General features: G+C 36.1%; 1 protein-coding gene across 12 annotated transcripts in view; it reads left to right on the top strand.

The window, feature by feature from the left end:
• The window catches only part of WDPCP (WD repeat containing planar cell polarity effector), a 426,161-nt gene that overhangs the window by 149,468 nt on the left and 254,912 nt on the right, over positions 1-21,781 (top strand). For all 12 annotated transcript variants that reach the window (XM_077915604.1, XM_077915602.1, XM_077915603.1 and 9 more), the window contains one exon: positions 13,704-14,313. In XM_077915604.1, the coding sequence (XP_077771730.1) occupies positions 13,704-14,313 (610 nt within the window). The remainder of the gene's footprint in view (positions 1-13,703; positions 14,314-21,781) is intronic.

Here is a 21,781-nt window from a genome sequence, read left to right as displayed (position 1 = left end):
GTTAGCTAATTCTGTGTTCTTTGCCCTTAGGTAGATCATCCATCCTCTGACATTAGTTTTCTATTTTTAAGATGATGGATTTCAACCAGAGAGGTTACCTCCAGGTCTGTGACAGCTCTATAAGGTGCTCATCTGGATTCTGAAGCACAGATCTTATTTAGCCGGTGCTTGCTCAAATGCCTTTATTAGATATGAAACTAAACTTAGCCTCAGCACTGACAGCCCACCCTGACTGGCCCTGACCTACCCTTCCAGTGTTATTTCCTTATACAAACCTATGTTTGTAGCCAAGTGGTTAACTCACCGCTTCTTATTTTCCATGTCCTGCCTGTACACATTACTGGCATTTCTACCTGAAACGCCCTTCCTTCTGTTTCCACATCATTCAACAACTATTGAGCGTGACCGTGGAGTAAACACTGTATTTCATTTCAGGGGATATGAATACAAAAATATCCCTTCCTGCAGGGATCCTGGTGTCCACCAATGAGAGACAAATATGAAAACGTGTAAGTGCACTAAAGCATTAAATGATGCTGTGGATAGAGTGTGTGTAAGCTATCCTAGGAGCCAGAGGGGAATGATTGATTCTACTTAGGGAGATAGTAAGGAGGAAACATTAAAGAGGCTTTACAATTTGCTCAAATAGGAGATTGGCAAACAATTTTACTTGCTTTTACTATCCTTTCTAAGTTTGTATGAAGGTTGTACTAGCCCTCTAGAGTGATTTGGCTAGCTTTTTCTGTATCTCCTCTTTGAACCCAAAAGATTTATCTGTATTTGAGCATTTGGTAAAATCTATAAAACTGCCTGGGTGTGGTGTCTTAAAGGAAGGTAGATTTTTTAAAGAACAGATTCCATTTTTAAGGGCTGCTTTTTTCCCAGGAATTCTGGGGGGTTTTTTTGAAGTCATTTTCTTTAATTTGTATTTCTGGAAAATTACCCATTTTGTGTAAGTGTTTTTGAATAGATTTCATAAAGTTGTATATGATACTTGCACATGATTTTTAGTTATTCACCACTGATTGCATAGTTAATGCCCCCCTTTTCAATCCTACTATATTAAGATACAGAAATTTTTCTTTTTTTTTTTTTTTTAGCAAAAGTAGCTTTTTCTTGGATTTGGCCCTTTCAGTCATTCTATCAAAGTTAAACTGTTGAAAAAATTTGTGAAGATTACTTTTACAGAACCTCATGTGAAATTACATATGCAAAAGGTGAACGTCTTTGGAAGAAATCTCTAGGAAAATAATTGTTTCTTTTTTCACATGTGAAGACGTAATTTTTAGCTATGAATTAGTTGTAATACGTTTTTTAGAATATCATGAACAAAAACCACTAGTCTATAAAAGTAATATTCAGGCATATGTCTTTAAATTTTTTTCACTGGCCACCAATAGTCTTCTTGAACTAATCATCAGAATAAAAGATACAATATACTCTTAAACTCTAAAATTCAAAGTAAAAAAATAGCAACCTCATAGATTAGAAATTTAATCTTTGTATCTGTTAAACTATAGAATTTTAAAAAAGCGTTTCCCATCCAAATTAAATCAGAAAATATAATAAGCTTTTAGTTGGAAAGTGACAAGATCCTAGAGTAGTGGTTCCTAGCCTTGGCAACACAACACATTACTGTCACTTGCAGAGGTTTTACAAATGGGCCCACTTAAACCAGGTACATCAGAATATCCAGAAGGAGAGGGGAAGCACCGGTATTCTTTAACAGGTTCCCTAGGTGATTCTCATGTGCATTCAAGTTGAGAAACACTGCTTTATAGCAAACTGAAAAAAAAAAAAATTAGAGCCATCATTTTTGCATAACAGACCATGGAAAGGATAAAGCCCACCTACTGAACCAAATGAGAGTTTTAACAATAGATTCTAAGTAGAAAATTGGCTTACCAAGCAGCTAAAAAAAAAAGAAAACAAAGGAAACACAGAAATAAGCTCTCTGTGACTGAATTATCTGTCTTTCAGAGGAAGAACATATTTTAAATTTATTTTATGGATATTAGAAAACTCCTGGTCTAATTTCACACCGCAGAGCTATAAACAACAGCACATATCTTAATTAGAAGCATAAAGCAGAGAGTTATGTAGTCTAGGAAAAAATTTCTTTTGAAAAATATACAATAGTGTGTACAAAAAATTTTTTATCAGTAAATTCATTTAAAAACAGTTTTTAATGGTGTATGTGTGGATTATTATATATAACGTGGTAATTATTTTTATTTAAATTCCACATACTCTTTATGCTTTGCTTTTTGGAAAGTTATTACCATCATCATAGAACTATTTAATTCATTCGCTTTGTCAATAATGTGATGACAACACAACTTTTTTCTTTACCTTTGTATTTGAGCAAGTATTTTAACTTTTCAGCTGCATGGATTAGATGAAGCTTTCTGAGTATAGTGGTAATTTCAAGAGATTCTTCAGAAGAGGTCACCTGAATTCGTTTATGAAATTAATCAAAAACAAATAAGCAGAGCTATTAAACCTTAAAACCTGTTGTCAGGCATAGGAAAATATAACCCCATAAAGATAACTTTTTTCATATAAAATTTAAAAACCATTTTTGCAGTGATTTAGAGGATCAGCGACTAATGGAAAAGTAAAGATATGACCAACTTTTAATATAGCATAATTTGATTAAAGAAGCATTTAGAAGGTCTTATAAATGCATTCAACTGAAAAGCCAAAATATATAAGAAACATCGCTTCCAAAGAAATGTATGTACTATGTTAGCTTTCAACCAAATATCAAAGATTTTATACTCTAGGGATGATAGCTTTTTAAAAAATCTCTTTATTATAAAACACTCATAAAGAAAACCCCAGGAAATAACTGTATAGTTTAATGAGCTATTACAAAGGAAATACCCCCAGAACCACACTCAGGTCAAGATGAGGAACTTTGCCAGACACCCAGAAATACTGTTTTGTACTGTCATGATTCCAACCCCTGCCTCGTTACCCAAAGGTAACCTCTATCATGACTTTCCATCACTTTCTTGTATACCCATATAGCTTTTATCATCCTAATACATCTCCCCACAACGCAGTTTAAGGTTCTCCTTTTAAAACACTTTAATGTATCTTTTTTAACCTACGAGTTCTCCTTCCATCCCTTTGTTTTCCTTAAAATTTATGTTTTGAAACTGCAGTTTCCTATAGCCTGGATTTTATTTGCATATTCGTAGTGTGGTTCAACATGTTTATCTTTTGAAAGTTCTACAAGGTAGTCAGTTTTGGCAAGACTATATGGGGCAGTGTGTTGTTGTTATCAGAAGTCATGTAATGTCAGGTTCTTTCTTGGTCATCTCTCTTTTAATAATGTTAGCAGCTATTAATGCTCAGTGCCTAGATCTGTTAATTCATTAGGGTTGCAAAACAGTGATATTCTAATTTTATTATTACTTCTTTCATTAATTAATTGAGATACTTTTATAAAAAGATACTTCCACTCATCTCCTATTTATTTTCCCAGTGGTTGAATTCATATTGTGTAATATTGTGTAATCAGGATAAATGTCAGTTTCTTTTCTTTTATTTGCTAATTTTCAAGATAATGAATTGATTCTTTATTCCCTGAAGGTAACCAACTAGTTTTTGTTTTTTAAGTAGCATTATTAATTGATGGTTTTAAATATATTTGACTTGATGGGGTTTTAGAAATTATAGCTATTATCCTTTTATTTTTTTTTTTTTTGTTTTTTTTTAAATTTTTATTTATTCATGATAGGCACACAGTGAGAGAGAGAGGCAGAGACACAGGCAGAGGGAGAAGCAGGCTCCATGCACCGGGAGCCTGACGTGGGATTCGATCCCGGATCTCCAGGATGGCGCCCTGGGCCAAAGGCAGGCGCCAAACCGCTGCGCCACCCAGGGATCCCAGTTATTATCCTTTTGAAAGCTCAAACTTGTCTTATATTTGGGAACCTCTTCAAATTGGCTCCTCTCTTTGTCATGACCTTAGTAGTCTTGAGTAGCCTCCCTGCTATTTGGAATGACAAAATGTTCCATGCTTATCTTATACATTTTCTGCATCAGACCTGGAATTAGCCATTTCTTCAATAGCTCTGGTTTCTTTTAATGGAAAATGTCATTTTTAAACTCAAGTTTGGGAGCTAGGAATAATGTGTCATTGTTATTAGATTGGTCATTGTTTCTAGTTTTCTTTAGTAGAATGAGCTAGAGATTTTATACATATATATATTCAGAGTGAGTTTACATCATTACTTCTGACTAGAATTCAGGATACAGGGTCGTTTACTTAACCTTGTCTATATTATATCTTTATCTCCTTTTTTTCCTACCAAAAGTCCTAGTTTACAGGGATATGGAGGACAAATTATAGTATCCCATAATTGTTTACTTTTTCTCACAGTATACACCTAACAGTCTGAGAATAATCATACTAATACTACCACTACTAATATAAATTATGAACATTTAGAAAACTTTTTGCCTGTGTTTTTATCACTTCTTTCCTTCCATTTTAAAATAATTATGCTTTATTTACATTATTGGAGCATAAAGTCATTGCATACAATGTTCTCTCTCTTCTAATTCTCATCTAGTCATCCATGGGTTTTTGGTTTTGCTAATATTTAGTTGAACTGTTTCTTTCATGTGAAGATTTAGAGAGATTCAGAAACTATAGTGCCACCGTCACCACTTTGCCAGAATCAGGGATGCTATATTCATGGTCATATTAAACTCTCTTAGTTTTCTTTTTTCCTTCTTTTTAAGTAAGCTCTCTGCCCAACATGGAGCTTGAACTCGTGACCTTGAGATCAAGAGTTGCATGCTCTGCTGACTGAGCCAGCCAGGTGCCCCGATAATGCTTAGTTTGAACCAACTCCTCTATAGCTAAACTTGAAACATGGCAATCTTGAGCCTATCTCCAGCTCACTGTAATTGCTTTTCTGCTTTCTGTGCTTTCTTAATTTTAAAATATCTTCCAGAGGGGGCATCACTCATATTGACTGCTTATGCTTTTCCTTCTCTGTACTGTTCCTTTTTGAATGACTTTTGGATCAGTCCTACTTTTTTCAAGTTTAGCGTTTTTAAGAATAAAATGAAATAACCTCAGTGGTTTTTTTTTTTTAAAAAAAACAAATTTCAACCTTAAAGCTGACTGATTTAAACTTGACCGAAACAATTCACTTTAGGAATGAAACTACCAGCTTGTTTATCCTTGAAATTGGGAAATTCCAAGACCTTTGGGACCCTTCTTTATCTTTTCTGCCTTTCTTAGCTTGAATTTTTAAACTCTTACAATTTCTTTCTTTAAAAAACAAAAAATGAAAAGCAAACAACAAAAAATAAAACTTTGAGCCTGGTCATCCATCTCTTGTCTGGTGTCACAATCTCTCTTAATTGGCCACTTGGAACAATTGGCCTTTAGCTAACATACTGCCTCTGTTTCCGTGCTTTTCTTTGTATCTTCCAATAGGAAGATTTCCTTTGAATTAAAGCAGAGATCTTTTTCTAGAGATTTCCAGACTTTAAGTAGGTCACCACACATTATAAAAGTCTTAATTTTTTCATCCCTTAATTATCTATACTGTTCTTACCCATCTCATTGTTTGCCTCTTCATTATGCCTGTATTAAAACTTTTTACCATGTTCTTTATCATAGCCATTCCCATTTAATTCTACTGATCACTTCCTAAAGCCTCTGGCATATATATTTGAAGAATCTTTAAAGAGTTATTAGATTCCAGAATTTACCTAATCTGGGGAATGCCTGAAGATAGGATTAAGACCAAGAACTCAAGGTTGCTAAGAGAGTAAATCTTAAAAGTACTTATCACAAGACAAAACTTTGTAACTATGTATTGGTGATGTTAATGAGGCTTACTGTAATTATCATTTCCCAGTATATACAAATATTGAATCATTATGATGGACACCTGAAAGTAATATAATATGTCAGACCTCCATAAAAAGAAAAAAAGACCGAGAACTCAATGAGAGAAAGGAATTCTTTTTTTTTTTTTAAAGATTTTATTTATTTATTTATTCATAGAGACACACAGAGAGAGAGGCAGAGACACAGGCAGAGGGAGAAGTAGGCTCCACACAGGGAGCCTGATGCGGGACTCGATCCAGGGTCTCCAGGATCACACCCCGGGCTGCTACGCCACCGGGGCTGCCCAAGAAAGGAATTCTTGATTGTGAAGTTTGTAGAGGATAACACTGAACATTCCTTACAGAAGGTTATAGTAGACTTCAAATTAATCTTGCTAGCTTACATGAATATCACCAGCCAAGGTTCTCTGTTTTTGGATTCTTTTCTCTCCTTTGTGCTTTTTTCTTCAGGGCATTGTCACTTAACATTTCTCCCTTCATTACATAACATATTTTTAAATTCCTTTATCTTAGCATTATATCTTGGCCTGATTATCTCCTGACTAGTACTTCACATTAAGTTCATTCAGAGAGGAAAAACTAGCTGCATAAATATGAGAGATGTCTTAGTATATGTAAGTTTGGATTTTAAAAGTCTGTTTTCTCTTGGTATTTTGCAGTAACTGCATAATTGCATTTGGTGGTTTTCAGCTTCTTAATTCCAAATGATCTGCTAACAGAGCATCTTATACCCAAGAAATGTATTGACACATTTTCCTTCCATATAGCTCCTCAGTCAGTAGGGTGTATTTTAATGACTTCAATGCAGGTATAACACTTCATTTTTATAATCTTGGTCCATCACATTAGCATTTTTGTAGAAAACCTGAATGACTGAATTTTCTTGTCCTGCATCTTATTCCTTTATTTTAGCTGAGTCGAGTCCATCTTTATTGCTGATGATATGTTTCTCTCTACTTCTTTTTTTTTTTTTTTTAAGATTTTGCTTATTTATTCATGAGAGACACAGAGAGAGGCAGAGACATAGTCAGAGAGAGAAGCAGGCTTCTGGCAGGGAGCCCAGTATGGGACTCCATCCCCAGACCTGGGATCACACCCTGAGCTGAAAGCAAACGCTCAACTGCTGAGCCACCCAGGCATCCCTCTCTGTACTTCTTGTATGCAAAATGTTTCAGAATTCTGATTGGAATCTCAGTCCACTTTTACTATCAACTAAAAATATTAATATCACATTAGGTAACATGCAAGTATCATCTCAGTATTCCTGATTGACCTAAACTTTTGCAATAAGGTTTTGTGCCATGTCAGTCAAATTATGTATAAATATTTCTCTGTGGAGATATACTTAAGTCACTATATACTTCCACTTATTGTTTATAATAGTACATGATAAATTTATTTTGACAGTCTCTGTATATACAGATGTCTTATTTTCATGGGCTGAATTTTAAAAATTTTGATAATATTGGCTATTTAAAAAATTACATAATTAGGTATGATTTTAAATGAATTTAAAATCTGGGAATTAAGTATGAACATTGTATATCTTATTTAAAATATATTCAGTCAGTCTGTTTATTGAGTTACTACCATATGCCAAGCACAGTACTAAGTATCATAAATAAATCACTTTAATATTAACCTCAAAGTTACATCTTTCCTATATTTAAAATTATCTTCGGCATTTATAGTTTACAACTATGTATCAGTCATGAATTCTAAATAACCAAATTTGGGTTTTATTTAGGATCAGTGTCTCTCATTCTTTTCATCTGCTATTCTTGTGAAAAAATCCAGGACTTTCTCTTTAGGAACAACAAGGATAGCTACTATTTATTGTGGTCTCCTCTGTCCCCTGCATATTAGGTATGTTATTTTTAAATCATACTGCAATCCTGCAGCACAGGTAAATAAATCCTCATCTTACAGATGAGAAAACTACAGTTCCAAGAGGTTATCTTGCCCCAGACTCCAGAGCTCTCTATCACCAAAACAAGGAGTCCGTCTCTGTTATGTGCTGCTTCTTTGCTCCTTGGCTGTTGTACAGGGTCAAGTCCAACTGAGAATTAAATTCTGAACCTAAGTATGTCAAATACTTTCAAGCCTACAGGTATTTTAGATTTTAATGTTGTTATCTTATTATACTTTGAAAATCATATAAACTGGACCCTTTCTATTCATGACATAATGCTATTTTCAGAAGATTTCATTGAAACATTGCAGAAGAAACTTAAAACTTAAAAGTTTTCCTTTGTGTCTTCTGCACAAACAAATTCAAAAACTGGCAATGATGTTTGTGTTTGCCTAATTTTTGTGGTGAGGAAATAGTTTAGTTTGTATTTCATTCATCTAGGGATGTTTTTACATTTACACTTACTAAGTATGCTGTCTGTTTTCAGTACAACCCAACCAATACAAGAATGAAGCATCTTTAAAAGAAGTCCGTTTATTAAGAACCTTGCCCTCCAAACTTCTTCAATCATGCGTAGGAGAGTTGCCCAGATCATCAGCACAAGCCTCTTTTTCACCCCCAGGTTAACAGACTCCATTGTCATTTGCATAATTTGTCTCTTCAGTTCCTGCACCTAATTCTCATTCCTTTGCTCTGTGGGGATTCCTAACGCACCATGGTTCTTCTCATTCTTGCCCTCTGGTCGCATTGAGGAAAAGGTGGACCTTCACGGAAATTTATTAACTCCCTCTGCTTGCAAGGCAGTGTCTTGCAAAGACCTTGGTTTTTAGAGTCAGACAGATCTGGATTTGAAACTACAGCTGTGTCACTTATTAACTTTGGGATCAAGGACAACTTAAACCATCTGTCTGACCCTCATTTTCCTTATCTCTGGAACATAGATTGTAATACCAAACTTTGGAGTATTCCAAACATTAAGTAAAACAATGTATGAAAAGTGATTAGCATAGTACCCTATTTTCTTGCTTCTTATTTTTGGTGAGATTACTCTTTATTGAAACTTATGCACACTCAAGTGTTTTTTAATGTTTAAACTTTTATGGTATCTTTATGCCATGGAAGACATTTTCTTTTCTTAAATGAATTTGAGCTTTTTAGTGGGGAAGATAGCAGGTGATCCTTTGACCTTGATTAGCATTTTAGAGTTATCTGGAATTGACAGTGAAATTGTTTCTGGTACCAATTCTGTTGGTGGGGTAGGAGGGTTCCCCCCGCCTACCAACAAGCAGTTCTTGGATACCAGCAAGATATCCTAATTCTGATACTATCTACCTGGAGATAGTATCATAGGATCCCACAGGTAAAGTTCAGTCCTAGAAGACTGCACCCCACCCCCTACTTCAGATGCCAATCACAAGCCCAGATTGTTACCTGTGCTTCTGACCTACCAGCTACAGATTGGAGGTTCCCACAGCCTCCTCCTTGGATTTCAGATGCAAGTCACAAGTCCATGTTGTTACCTATACTTCTGACTGACTGGCTGTAAACCAGGGATTCCCAGCCTGGAAGCTCTCCAAACCCTGCCCTTTTGGCTTCATTACATAAGCATGATTAATTTAATCATTAGCCATTGGTATTGACTGATCCTCCAGTCCCTCTTCCTTCTGGGAGATCTAGTGGGGGAACTGAAAGTTCTAACCCTCTAAACACAGGGTTGGCTCCCTTGACAACCAATGCCTATACTTAGGTACTTCACAAAAGTCACCTCATCAACATAACAAGACTCTCCTCCCCCCTTAGGAAATTCTAAGAGTTTTGGGACCTGTGAGCCAGGAACTGTGGAAAATAACTAAATATGTGTGAGAAATATATTTTGGTCATCTGAATAGTCATATATATCGATTTCTTCTAAATTGCAGTATCATACCTTTTTCTTAGTGACACCACAGAGCTTATTGGGTTGACATAAACTTGGAAATCAGGAACCCTGGGCCCCTTCTCCTTGGACCTTGAGCCTAACTTGAGCCATCTGACAAGGCTGGCTCTTCCTTTTAGAGTACTCTGTAGGAGGACAGACTCTATTCAAAGTCAGTTGGCCTCTCAGTTTTCTGCCCAGAGGCTTCCTTTACAAAACTTTAAGTCTTCTGGAAGTATGGTATTTCAACTAGTGTTATATTATGTGTGTGTGTTTAATTTGTAATTTTAAAAGTTTATTGCATACCCGCTACCAGCAGAGCTTTTGGCTAGCTGTTGCATAGGACGCACAAAAGAAGTATAAAATAGATGGGACAGGTTTTTTGTTTTGTTTTGTTTTTTGTTTTTTTTTTTTAAGATTACAGTAAAAAGAAGGCCATTTGTCCAAACATTAGAAATAAATAAAAGGCTGAATGTCTCAAGCAAGTCATTGGCTAAGTTAGAGTGGGGAAGGGGGTAGAGAGGAGGTGAGATTAAAAAAAAGAAAGGATGCCATCCAGCTGGAAGGAATCCAGAAATTAGAACAGCATTTGGTCTAGTTCTTCAGGGGGGAGTATGGTTGGTAGGAAAAACTGAGTTTCTGGGTAGATTTTAGGCAATGCACATGAGTGAAGTTGTTAAAAGATAAACTGAGGCATATTTAAACTTTTAAGAGTTTATTTGAACAAAAATTTATTCCAGTTGGGCAGTGACTAACTAAGTGGTTAGGAACTCTGCCAATGGGAGCCAGTGGAAAAACTTATGTAGATAAAGTGCAGAAGCAAAGAGAGGAAGTTATTTGATTGGCTGTAGCTTAAAGCCTAGTTGACTGTTGGTGGTTGGTTATCCTTAGCATTTTGATTTTGTAACTTTGAGGCATTTACAGTCTTTGACTTGGGTTTTGCTTATGTAGGCCCTGGCATTAGAGCCACTTCAGTCTAAAGGTCTCCTTGTTAAATTAACTTAACATTTTTACAGAGCTGTAAAAATGCAGGGCAGATTTTAGTTTGAATGTAGAGTAATGAGACTGGAGAAGATAACACTAGAATTTGCAAGTCACATCATGTCCCTTCTTTGCTTATGGCTTCTCATCTCATTTAGGGAAAAAGCCAAAGTCCCTAAAACATCATCTGTTCCCTTCCCCTAATTCCCACTACTTTCTTCCTTCCTCCTCCTTCTCTAGCTGTTTCCCTTGATCAGGCCAAGAGCGCCACCTCTGGGTGTTCGTTTCCTCTGCCTAAAGTTCTCTTCTGCCAAACAGCTACATGGCTCACCCTTTACTTCTTTCAGGTCACCCTTATCTGAGAGACCTGTCCTGGATTTTCTGTATCATCCCCTCTCACTTCTGTCACTCCCCATTCCCCCTACTTTGTTTTTATTCTTCTCAGTATTCGGGAAGTACAAGGTTAGGATCACTGACATCCTATATATGGTTGCTTGTGAATTGTTGCTTGGTCTTAAGCCATTAGAATGCACATTCTCTGGGAGTGAGGACCTACTGCAGTATCCCCAGGACATAGGACTAGTACTTGGCATATTCAAATATTTATTAGACAAAAAAGAAAAACAAGAGCAGGAAAGAGAGGGAGAGGGAGGGAAGGAATTAGATATGGGTCCTATAGGATTTTGCATTCCAGGCAGGGGAATACAAATTTATTCATTAGAAGGGTTTGAACAGAGGAGTGAGAGTAGGGATGCCTGTGTGACTCAGCAATTGATCATCTGCCTTCAGCTTGGGGCATGATCCTGGGATCCGAAATCAAGTCCCATATTGGGCTCCTTGTGGGGAGTCTGCTTCTCCTTCTGCCTGTGTCTCTGCCTCTCTCTATGTGTGTCTCTCATGAATAAATAAATAAAATCTTTTTTTAAAAAAATGAAGGAGAGTGAAAACACGTACTTTAGGAAGATTAGTTAGATGACAATGTATAGGATGGATTTTTTAAAAAACTTCCATCAGTCCCCCCTTCCTATCTCCCATTTATTTATTTATTTATTTATTTATTTATTATTATTTTTTTAAAGACTTATTTATTTATTTATTCATTCAGAGAGAGCAAGAGAGAGGCAGAGGGAGAAGCAGGCCCCATGCTGGAAGCCCGATGTGGGACTTGATCCCAGGTCTCCAGGATCACACCCCAGGCTGCACGCAGCGCTAAACCGCTGAGCCACCAGGGCTGCCCCCCCCTTTTTTTTTAGATTTATTTATTCATAGACGGGGGCGGGGGCCAAAAACACAGGCAGAGGGAGAAGCAGGCTCCATGCCGGGAGCCCAACATGGGACTTGATCCCGGGTCTCCGGGATCACACCCTGGACTGAGGCGGCGCTAAACTGCTGAGCCACTTGGGCTGCCCAATCCCCCCTTCCTATCTCAAAGCCAGCACTGTGTAACATAGCTGTTTGTGCTTAAAAAATAAAATAAAATTTTAAATTTTGAAATAGTGTGACTCTCAAGAAACTGCTAAAATTGCTAAAAGCAAATTCCCTATACTTTCCCCCCAATCTGCCCTAGTGATAATATCTTACATTACTGTAGTTCATTGTCAAATCCAGAAAAATGACCTTGGTACAATACTATTAACTCTGCTATAGGCCTTAGTTGAATATCATCATTCTTTACATGCACTTTTGTGTGTGTGTGTGTGTGTGTGTGTATAGTTCTAGAATTTTCTTACATGTGTAGAAACATGCTTTTTAATGTTTCTACATCTGATTTTCAAGTTTTTGACAAAGTACTAGAAAATCTCCTCTTTAGTAATACTCTCCAGGTTCTTGGCCTCCTACATTAAAAATAAAGTGAATGGCCTGTTGTTTTCTTTCTTTATTCTGTCCCGGTGTTCTTTGTAGCCTTTTCTTTCTACAATAAAGATGATTTAAAAACTTCACTTCATCAGTATTGACAAATCATATTACTTAAACAGGTCTTAATTATTTTGTTTTAAAACCAGTGCATTGGGCAGCCCGGGTGGTGCAGCGGTTTAGCGCCACCTTCGGCCCAGGGCCTGATTCTGGAGACCCGGATCGAGTCCCACGTCGGGCTCCCTGCGAGGAGCCTGCTTCTCCCTCTGCCTGGGTCTCTGCCTCTCTCTGTGTCTCTCATGAATAAATAAATAAAAACTTAAAAAAAATAAAACCAGTGCATTATATTACTATATAACATTTCTTTCTGTTGGCCATTTGTCTACTTAACAACCTTCAGATCCTTTCTTTATAGAAAAATATTTCTATAAGACTCTTAACAGGGTTCTAGTTTTTTTCCTTTGCCTACCCTACCCTACTAATTAAAAGTATTCTGGTCAGTAATTTACCAACAATTTCAGAACTGGGAAGGACAGTGGGTGGGAAGGAGATTAGCTAAATTGTTTAAAGTCCTTTATTCATTCTTTTAAAAATTAAACTTCTGGGGATCTCTGGGTGGCTCAGCAGTTTAGCGCCACCTTCGGCCCAGGGCGTGATCCTGGAGTCCCAGGATCGAGTTCCATGTCGGGCTCCCTGCATGGAGCCTGCTTCTCCCTCTCCCTCTGTGTGTGTGTGTGTCTCTCTCTCTCCCTCTCTGTGTCTCTCATGAATAAATAAATAAAATCTTAAAAAAATTAAACTTCTGATATTTTTAGATATTCTGCTAGCCATATTATCTTAAAGGGCCACCTTATTAGCTTTTATATGTTGAACATATTTGTCTTTAAGTTATTTACAGATTTTCAAAAACAAAGTGTTAATGTTGAAATCTTACAATTTCTGCAGCTGTGTTATATATGTGCTATATACATTCATATATATTCTATGTGAGAGATATAACATATACACATATATAGCATATACACGCTTATATGTGGCTGATGTTTAGGGTGATAATTGATGGTCTTCAGTAGGATGCTGGATGAATATGCAGGCCTGTGTGTGACCACTGAAGAAGAATCAAGGTCTTTGTGAACATACTTGATACATTTCTTATAGGTTCTGAGTTGTATCCGCACGGAATGGGATCCACTGGATGTTCGCTTTGGCACCAAACAGCCTTATCAAGTGTTGACAGTGGAGCGCTCCATCAGTGTAGACAAAGAGCCCATGGCTGACAGCTGCATCTATGAATATGTTCGGAACAAAATCCAGTGTATATCAGTAACCAGAATACCACTAAAATCAAAAGCTATTAGCTGCTGCAGGAATGTTACTGAAGACAAACTGATTCTGGGCTGTGAAGATTCTTCAGTAATTCTTTATGAAACTCACCGTAGAGTAACTCTCTTAGCCCATGCTGAACTTTTGCCTTCATTAATAAGCTGCCACCCAAGTGGTGCCATTCTACTAGTTGGCAGCAACCAAGGGGAGCTGCAAATTTTTGATATGGCTTTATCCCCTATTAACATCCAGCTCTTGGCTGAAGACCGCTCACCCAGGAAGACTCTGCAGTTCAATAAATTCTTTGACATTTCTAGCAGTCTTGTTCAAATGCAGTGGATAGCTCCTCCATTGGTTTCTGAGAAGCCAGAACGTGGGGACATTTATAATCTCCTCTTCCTCAGGTTTGACAGAGGACCTTTGGGTGCACTCTTGTTTAAGCTTGGTAAGTCAAGAAAGTTGGTGAGTTAAGTTAAAATGTTTATGATGGTGACATTATGATTAAGAGAATAAAACCATCCTAGAAATGGAAGTTTTCTGTGTCATCCTATAAATAGGCTTGCCTTTCAAAAATTTTATATAATTTTTTTTCAGGTAATATTTATGCCCAATGTGGGGCTCTGACTCACAACTCTGAGATCAAGAGTCACGTGCTCTCCTAACTGACCCAGCCAGGTGCCTTCATATAGTTTCTTTAAGAAAGCTTTGTGGATGATTTTCTAAATGTTAAGGAGCATTAGATAGTGAAGAGTTTGGAAATTGCACTAATTGCTCATTGTAATGCATGAAAAACTTAAACTTAACACTTTTGATACTTTCCAAAATAAATACATATATGAATATTTTGAAAGTACTTAATATGCCATTAAAAAGTTCTTTGTTGTAGGAATGTAATACTTTTTCTATTAATTAGTTATTCTAGATGATAAGTATCCATTGCTTCCCAGATTGCAATGTGTAAGACAAATGTTTTAAAAGAAGAGAAAGCAAATGTTTGGTTAGAATTTGGACAGAAGGTTATACAACTCTGTTTCCTTTTAGATAAAAATATTGAAAAAGTTTTTCAATATTATGAAAATCATGTATTAATGTAGCTCATTTCAACCAGGAAACTTTTTTTTTTAGATTTTTTTTTTTAAGTAATTTCTACATCCAGTGTGGAGCTTGAACTTACAACCTGAAGATGAAGGGTCGTATGCTCTACTGACTAAGCCAGCAGGTGCCCCTCAACCAGGAAACTTTAATACAAAATTGTATTAGTATGATTCATTGGTCTTTTGCAGTTTTACATTACCAGCTATGCATTATGCCCTATAATATTCTTTTTTTTCCCTATAATATTCTTTAGGTAGTTTTGTATAACTTAACATTCTTGAGAGAACCTCACTTAGGTTTTAAAAATAGATTTTAATTCATATTATTGCAACTTGAAAACAGAAAAGTAAATATATTTTTAAACCCATTACATGATTTGGCTCTGTGGTACAAAATTAAGTTTTGAAAGACATTGTAATGTTTGTTAAATAGCTGTCAGTTTACTTTTTTTTGGTAATATGTCTACCTCTGAAATTGAACCCATGAAATAAATCTAGTTGAAAATGACTTGATTAACCTGAAAGATATAGTAGATATAATGTGAGGACTATATTCTTTCCACATAATAAAACCGCAACTAAATCTGTTTATAATGGTCATGTTGCCCAAGAAAAAAAATGTTTGGAATCTCATTTATTGTAAGATAATCCAGTTCTACTTTGCCCGGCTACATGTTTAACAGTTGTATATCTCCATACACAACACTCATTAAAGTGGATGTTAGATGTTTTGCATGTCTGTTAAAACACACACACACACACACACACACACACGCATACACACACACACACCCTCTAAATTACCCAGTTACCTGTCAAACAAAAGGCTGTCTGCCCACATATACCTAGCTTTTCTTCAGCCCTCCCTTGTGGGCCTACTCACAACAGCTTTGCAAAAAGCACAGCTTTCTCTTCCTATCTCTAGCACATTTGCCTTCTTACTAAAGTAAACAGGCTCTCAGTGTAGGGATTTAGAGGGCTTCCTGCTAATTGCCAGCTTGTAAACTTAATTGGACTGTCTCCCTGGGCACTGTTCCTAAATCAATTAGGCAATGAGTTGGCTGTCACCTCTTTTTCCCAAGAAGGTCTCTTGGAAGAGAATTATCCAATAGAAGTCAAGCATTCAAATGAAAAGGTGATAACTTCTGCAACTGACATTTATCATTTAAATTTTATTTTCAATATGACTCTTAAGTTTTATGGGATAGGGGAAATTGTACAGACTTACAGACTCTTTAAAAGATCTAAATATGGAGTTTCCCAGAATTTTAAAAATGTAAGATTAATATTTATTACAGATTATTTATTTTTTCTAGGAAGAGTAGATTCCTTGAAACAGTAGATTCCAACTAACAGATCTTTTTTTTTTTTTTTTTTTTTTTAAAGAAAACCCTGTTTAAAGAACAGATTTTTCTTAGGTTCTGCTACTAAATACATCCAAAAATTTTAATATACTTCTTGAATTAACACAGTGCTGATTCTGGGCATCCATGTGGAATTTTCATGTATAATTCAAGTTACTGCATATATAAACAGGTAGTTGCATGTGCAGTTTCTCCACTAGGGAGCATTTACGAGATTTTTTCATAAGCTTGTTATGCAAGCCTTTGGAAAATTTGACATGCAAGGTGTAGCTTACAATTTAAGAAGCTGACATAGATCATAGTTTAAAATAGAATGCTGTCATATGTAAACGTGGCAGTGGCTGGTGCCAATATGCTAAGATTTTTGGAGTTTGACTTTGAGAATAGGTCAGTGTAGTGTTGAAGGAAAACTTTGTTCCAAGGCTAGAACTTCCATTCTAAATCCTTATAATCATCACACAAATGTGTTGGGGATTAAAAGGCCATCACCAGTGTTAGAAGAATTTGAAGAGCATGTCTTCCTCAGGAGGGAGCTAGAAGTGTCATCCTCCCACATGGAAGCCAATAAGTACTGTTTTATGTAAAGCAAAATGTAATCAGATTTCTTTGCTTGGCAATCATTGTTCCATATTTCCACATATGTAGACTGAGATTAATTTTCAAAAGAGGAGTCCCTAATTATATTACAGAGATATTAAAGCTTTTCCATTGTCATCAATCAGTACCTTTTTCAACTTTCACTGCTCTCCTTAAACTCACATGGTCAGCTCCCTGCCCTCTCAGCTCCCTGCCCAATTAAAGAGTCATACCTTTTAATTGGCACTTCATTAAGTTTATCTGCTCTTCACCATCTCCCCACCCACCCACCTAACCAACCATTTATCTACATGAACATAAATCTTTCCTTCTCAATTCAGTGGAAAAGGAGCCCTTCCTCTTATCTAAGACAGTTCCACCACTAGTTCCAATCTGGATCCCATTACATTCCTATGGATACCTTTACTTTGTCATCCTCCCCACACCCCCCATGAATTTTGCTTTGTAGATGAGGCCCAAGCCACACTATAAAACAAATAAACGAACATCTCTTCCTTAAAATTGTTTCTTCTCTGTTACTAATCAAATGTTCTCCTTCTTTTTGTAGTTACACTCACTGAAATAATAGTGAACACTAACTTTTTCTGCTGCTTTACTTCCCATTAGTTCCTCACAGTATCAAGTTCTGGCCTGGTTCTTTATTGTTCTTCTGGAACTGCTTTTGGAAAGGTCATCAGAGACTTCCTACTTGATACATATATTTCTTTTATCTTACTTGATGACTTTTCAGCATTTAATAATAGTTGCTGACCACTTCTACCATCACAGAATTCTCATCATACCTGCCTTCTGTGACCTGAAATCCACCTTTTCATCACTTTTTCATGTCCTTCTTCTGTATACTCATGAATATGTTGAGGCTCCCTAAGTTTCCATTTTTAGCTCTCCTCCTGATTTATACAGATTAAGAGCTTTTTCTTATTTTCCTTCTCCCCAAACCTGTTTCTTCTCTTATATTCTCCATTTTGGTGGATGGCACAGTTATTCAGATGGAATCCCAAGTGAGAAATCATCCTAGAATCCTCCCTCACCCCTAATGCCATATAATTAGTGACCAAGTCCTTTCAATTCTGCCTTCTAAATACTGTCAGAAACCTCTCTAGTCAGCCTTGCTGTCATTACCTTAATTTGGCCCTACCCTGTTTTTTTTTTTAATTTTAATTTTATTTATTTTTAAAGATTTTATTTATTTATTCATGAGAGACACAGAGAGAAAGAGAGGCAGAGACACAGGCAGAGGGAGAAGCAGGCTCCATGCCAGGAGACTCGATCCTAGGACTCCAGGATCACACCCCGGGCCAAAGGCAGGCGCCGAACCACTGAGCCACCCAGGGATCCCCCGTACCCTGCTTTCAAGCAGTGATCAAATAGTAGCTTTCTTTCTGTAATCTTCTACCTTCCAATCTTCTCATCCCACCCCACAGTTAATCCCCTGAACTGCCACCACAGTGATCTAACTGCAGATTTGGCCATGGATTTTTCAGCCTGAAATTCTTCAGTGATTGATAAACACTTGTCTGCCTCTCAGGGCACATCCCCCTAGCTGTTTTTGCAAGAGTGTAGCTCCCCATCCAAGGCATGTGCTCTACACTTCCTCCATCCATGGTTTAGATAGTTTTCCATCCACCTGGAGTGCCCCCGTAGTGCTCTCACTAGAGACCGCAAAGTTGGGAAAAGATTAAATGTTCAAGTGATTATATCAAGCAAGAAATAATTAAAGCTAACCTCTTTCCTCTCCTAGGATTTTGAAAATCAAAGGCAGTATGTGCATGTGCATGTGTGTTTGTCATTCTGTCTAACAAAACAAGTAGTATGATGTTTCTCTTAGTGTTTTTTTAAGAAGTATGTTTTCTTCAAAAGAGTTATTTTCAGTGGGCTATTGAAATATTATACTTTACCCAAGTAGTAATTGGGGGTAATTTATTGCTGTAAAAAATGTCAGATAATTTATTAGATGCCTACTCATCTTAAAGTTGGATCTCCTATCATTTGAAATGGACTGTTACTCCAGATAGCACTCTGCTTTCTTTAAACTAGAATGATGATGGATTTTTAAGTCACATTTATTGGGGTATAATTTACATAAAATAAAATGTACCCGTTCCAAATGTACAGTTTAATGAGTTTTGGCAAATGTATATATCCTCATGATTACTACCACAATCAAGAAGATATAGATTTCAATCACCAAAAACTTCTCTCAAACCCTTTTGCAGCCATTCCTCATCTTCCTCAAAGCTGAAGAGCACAGACCTGCTTTTTGTCATTACTGATTAGATTTGCTTTTTCTGAATTTCATAGAAAAGGACTCATAAAATAGGTATTTTTCTAATGCCTTACTTTTTTAACTCAGCATCTGTGAGAATATTCCATATTGATATGTTTTATCTATAAATTTTCCTTTATGTTACTGAGTAGTATTCCGCTGTTTAGATAAACCACAATTTGTATATTGTTCCACATATTTATGGACATGAGTTGTTTCCAGATTTAAGCTAATATCAATAAAAATGCCATGTACTTTCATGTACACATCTTTATATCGAAGTATATTTTAATTTCTCTTGGGAAAAACCTAGGAGTAGAATGACTGGGCCATAGGCTACATGTATGTTTAACTGAAAAAGAAACACTATATTTTGGAGTTCTAGTTGCTCCACACACATCCTAACACTTAGCATTAATGGTCTTTTTAATTTGGGGGATTCTAATGGATTTGTAATGGTGTTAATTTTCATTTCCCTGATGACTGTTGGAATTGAGCATCTTTTTATGTGTTTATTTGCCATATATCTTCTCTGATGTCTTCAAATCTTTTGCCCAAATTTAGTTGGACTGTTTATTTTTGAGATGTAAAAGTTTTTATATATTCTGAATATAAGTTCTTTGTAAGATACTAGTATTATGAATATTTTCTTCCAGCTTGTAATTATCTTTTCATTTACTTAACTGTGTTTCGAGTAGCAGGAGTTTTTAATTTTAATGAAATTCAATTCTTAAATTCTTTATGACTTGTATTTTTCATGTACTGTCTATGAAGTAATTTTCTAACCGTGTTTTCTTCTAAGAGTTTTGTGATTTTAGCTCTTAGAATTAGGTTCATGGTCTGTTTCAAGTTAATTAATGCATATAGCGTGAAGCATGGATTGAAATTAAGTTTTAAATATGAATACTACACTGTCTTAATTACTGTAGTTTTACGGTAAATGTTGAAATCAAATACTACTGTTCTCCAGCTTTGTTCTATTTCAAAATTGTTTTGGCTACTCTAAATCTTTTAAATTTCTATGTCAATTTTATTTTATTTTATTATTTTTTAAACGGCCTTTTTTTTAAAGATTTTATTTATTTATTCATAGACACAGAGAGAGAGAGAGGCAGAGACACAGGCAGAGGGAGAAGCAGGCTCCACGCCGGGAGCCTGACCTGGGACTCGATCCCAGGTCCCCAGGATCACACCCCAGGCTGCAGGTGGCGCCAAACCATTGTGCCACCGGGGCTGCCCTCTATGTCAATTTTAAACTGAACTTGTCAGTTTCATAAAAACACTTGAGATTTTGATTTGGAGCATGTTGAATCTGTAGTTGAATTTGGAGTGGAGTGACAATTTAACAATATTGAATCTCTCAGTCTATGAACACAGTATCCCTCTGTATTTATTCAGATCTCATAAGATTTCTCTCAGCAGTGTTTTTTTAGTTTTAAGTGTAAAGATCTTACATATATTTTGTTCAGGTTTTTGGGTGCTACTGTAAATAGTACTTCTAATTACAATTTTAATTGTTCATTGAGATTATACGGAAATAAAATTTGAAAATATTGACCATGTATCCTGCAACCCTTTTTTAAAAAACTTTATTTATTTATTCATTCATGAGAGATAGAGAGAGAGAGAGAGGCAGAGAGGCAGAGACACAGGCAGAGGGAGAAGCAGGCTCCATGCAGGGAGCCTGATGTGGGACTTGATCCCAGGTCTCCAGGATCACACCCTGGATTGAAGGCGGCGCTAAACCGCTGAGCCACCTGGGCTGCCCTCCTGCAACCCTTTTAAACTCATTTCTTAGTTGTAATAATGTTTTTTTTGTTTTGTTTGGTTTTGTTTTCTGTAATAATGTTTTTGTAGATTCTTTAGAGCTTCCTGGGATGACCTATGACAATGGCAATTAAAAACAGTTTTACAATCTTATTTATTAACCTGTATGCCGTTTATTTTGGTTTCTTCCCTTATTATACTAGCTAGGATCTCCAGTATAGTATTAAATAGAAGTGGCAAGAGAGGACATCCTTGCTTTGTTTTTGATCTTAGAAAGCATTTAGTTTTTTCACTATAAATATTATGTTATTAGGTTGAGAAAATCTATTCCATTCCTAGTTGGCTGAGACACATTATCTTGCGTGTATATTGAATTTTTTTCAGGGGCTTTTTTTTGCATCATTAGAAATGATTATATGCTTTTTCTGGTCATATGGTGAATTGTACTGATTAGTTTCCAGATGTTTCAGTGGCCTTGCATTTGTTGGATAAATCTCTCATTTATGATATATGATCTGTTTAATATATTGCTGGACTTGCTAATATTTTGTTAAGGATTTTTCTGTTTATGGGAAATATTGGTATGTAGTTTTCTTTTTCTTTTCCTGTAATGTCTCTGTCATTTTTGATATTAGTGTAATGCTAATATCATGAAATGAGTTGACAAGTACTCCCTCTTTTATATTTTTGAGTTGTGTTGAGTTGATATTATTTCTTCTTTTGATGTTTGAGAGAATTCACCAATGAAGGCATCTGGACATGCAGGTTTTGTATGTGTGGGGCACATGCCTGCATGTGTATGTGTATAAAGTTCCTTTAACTATG

Source organism: Canis aureus, chromosome 11 (genome assembly GCF_053574225.1).
Source record: "Canis aureus isolate CA01 chromosome 11, VMU_Caureus_v.1.0, whole genome shotgun sequence".
NCBI classification, from domain to species: Eukaryota; Metazoa; Chordata; class Mammalia; order Carnivora; family Canidae; genus Canis; species Canis aureus.
This window is presented reverse-complemented; position numbering and strand designations above follow the sequence as displayed.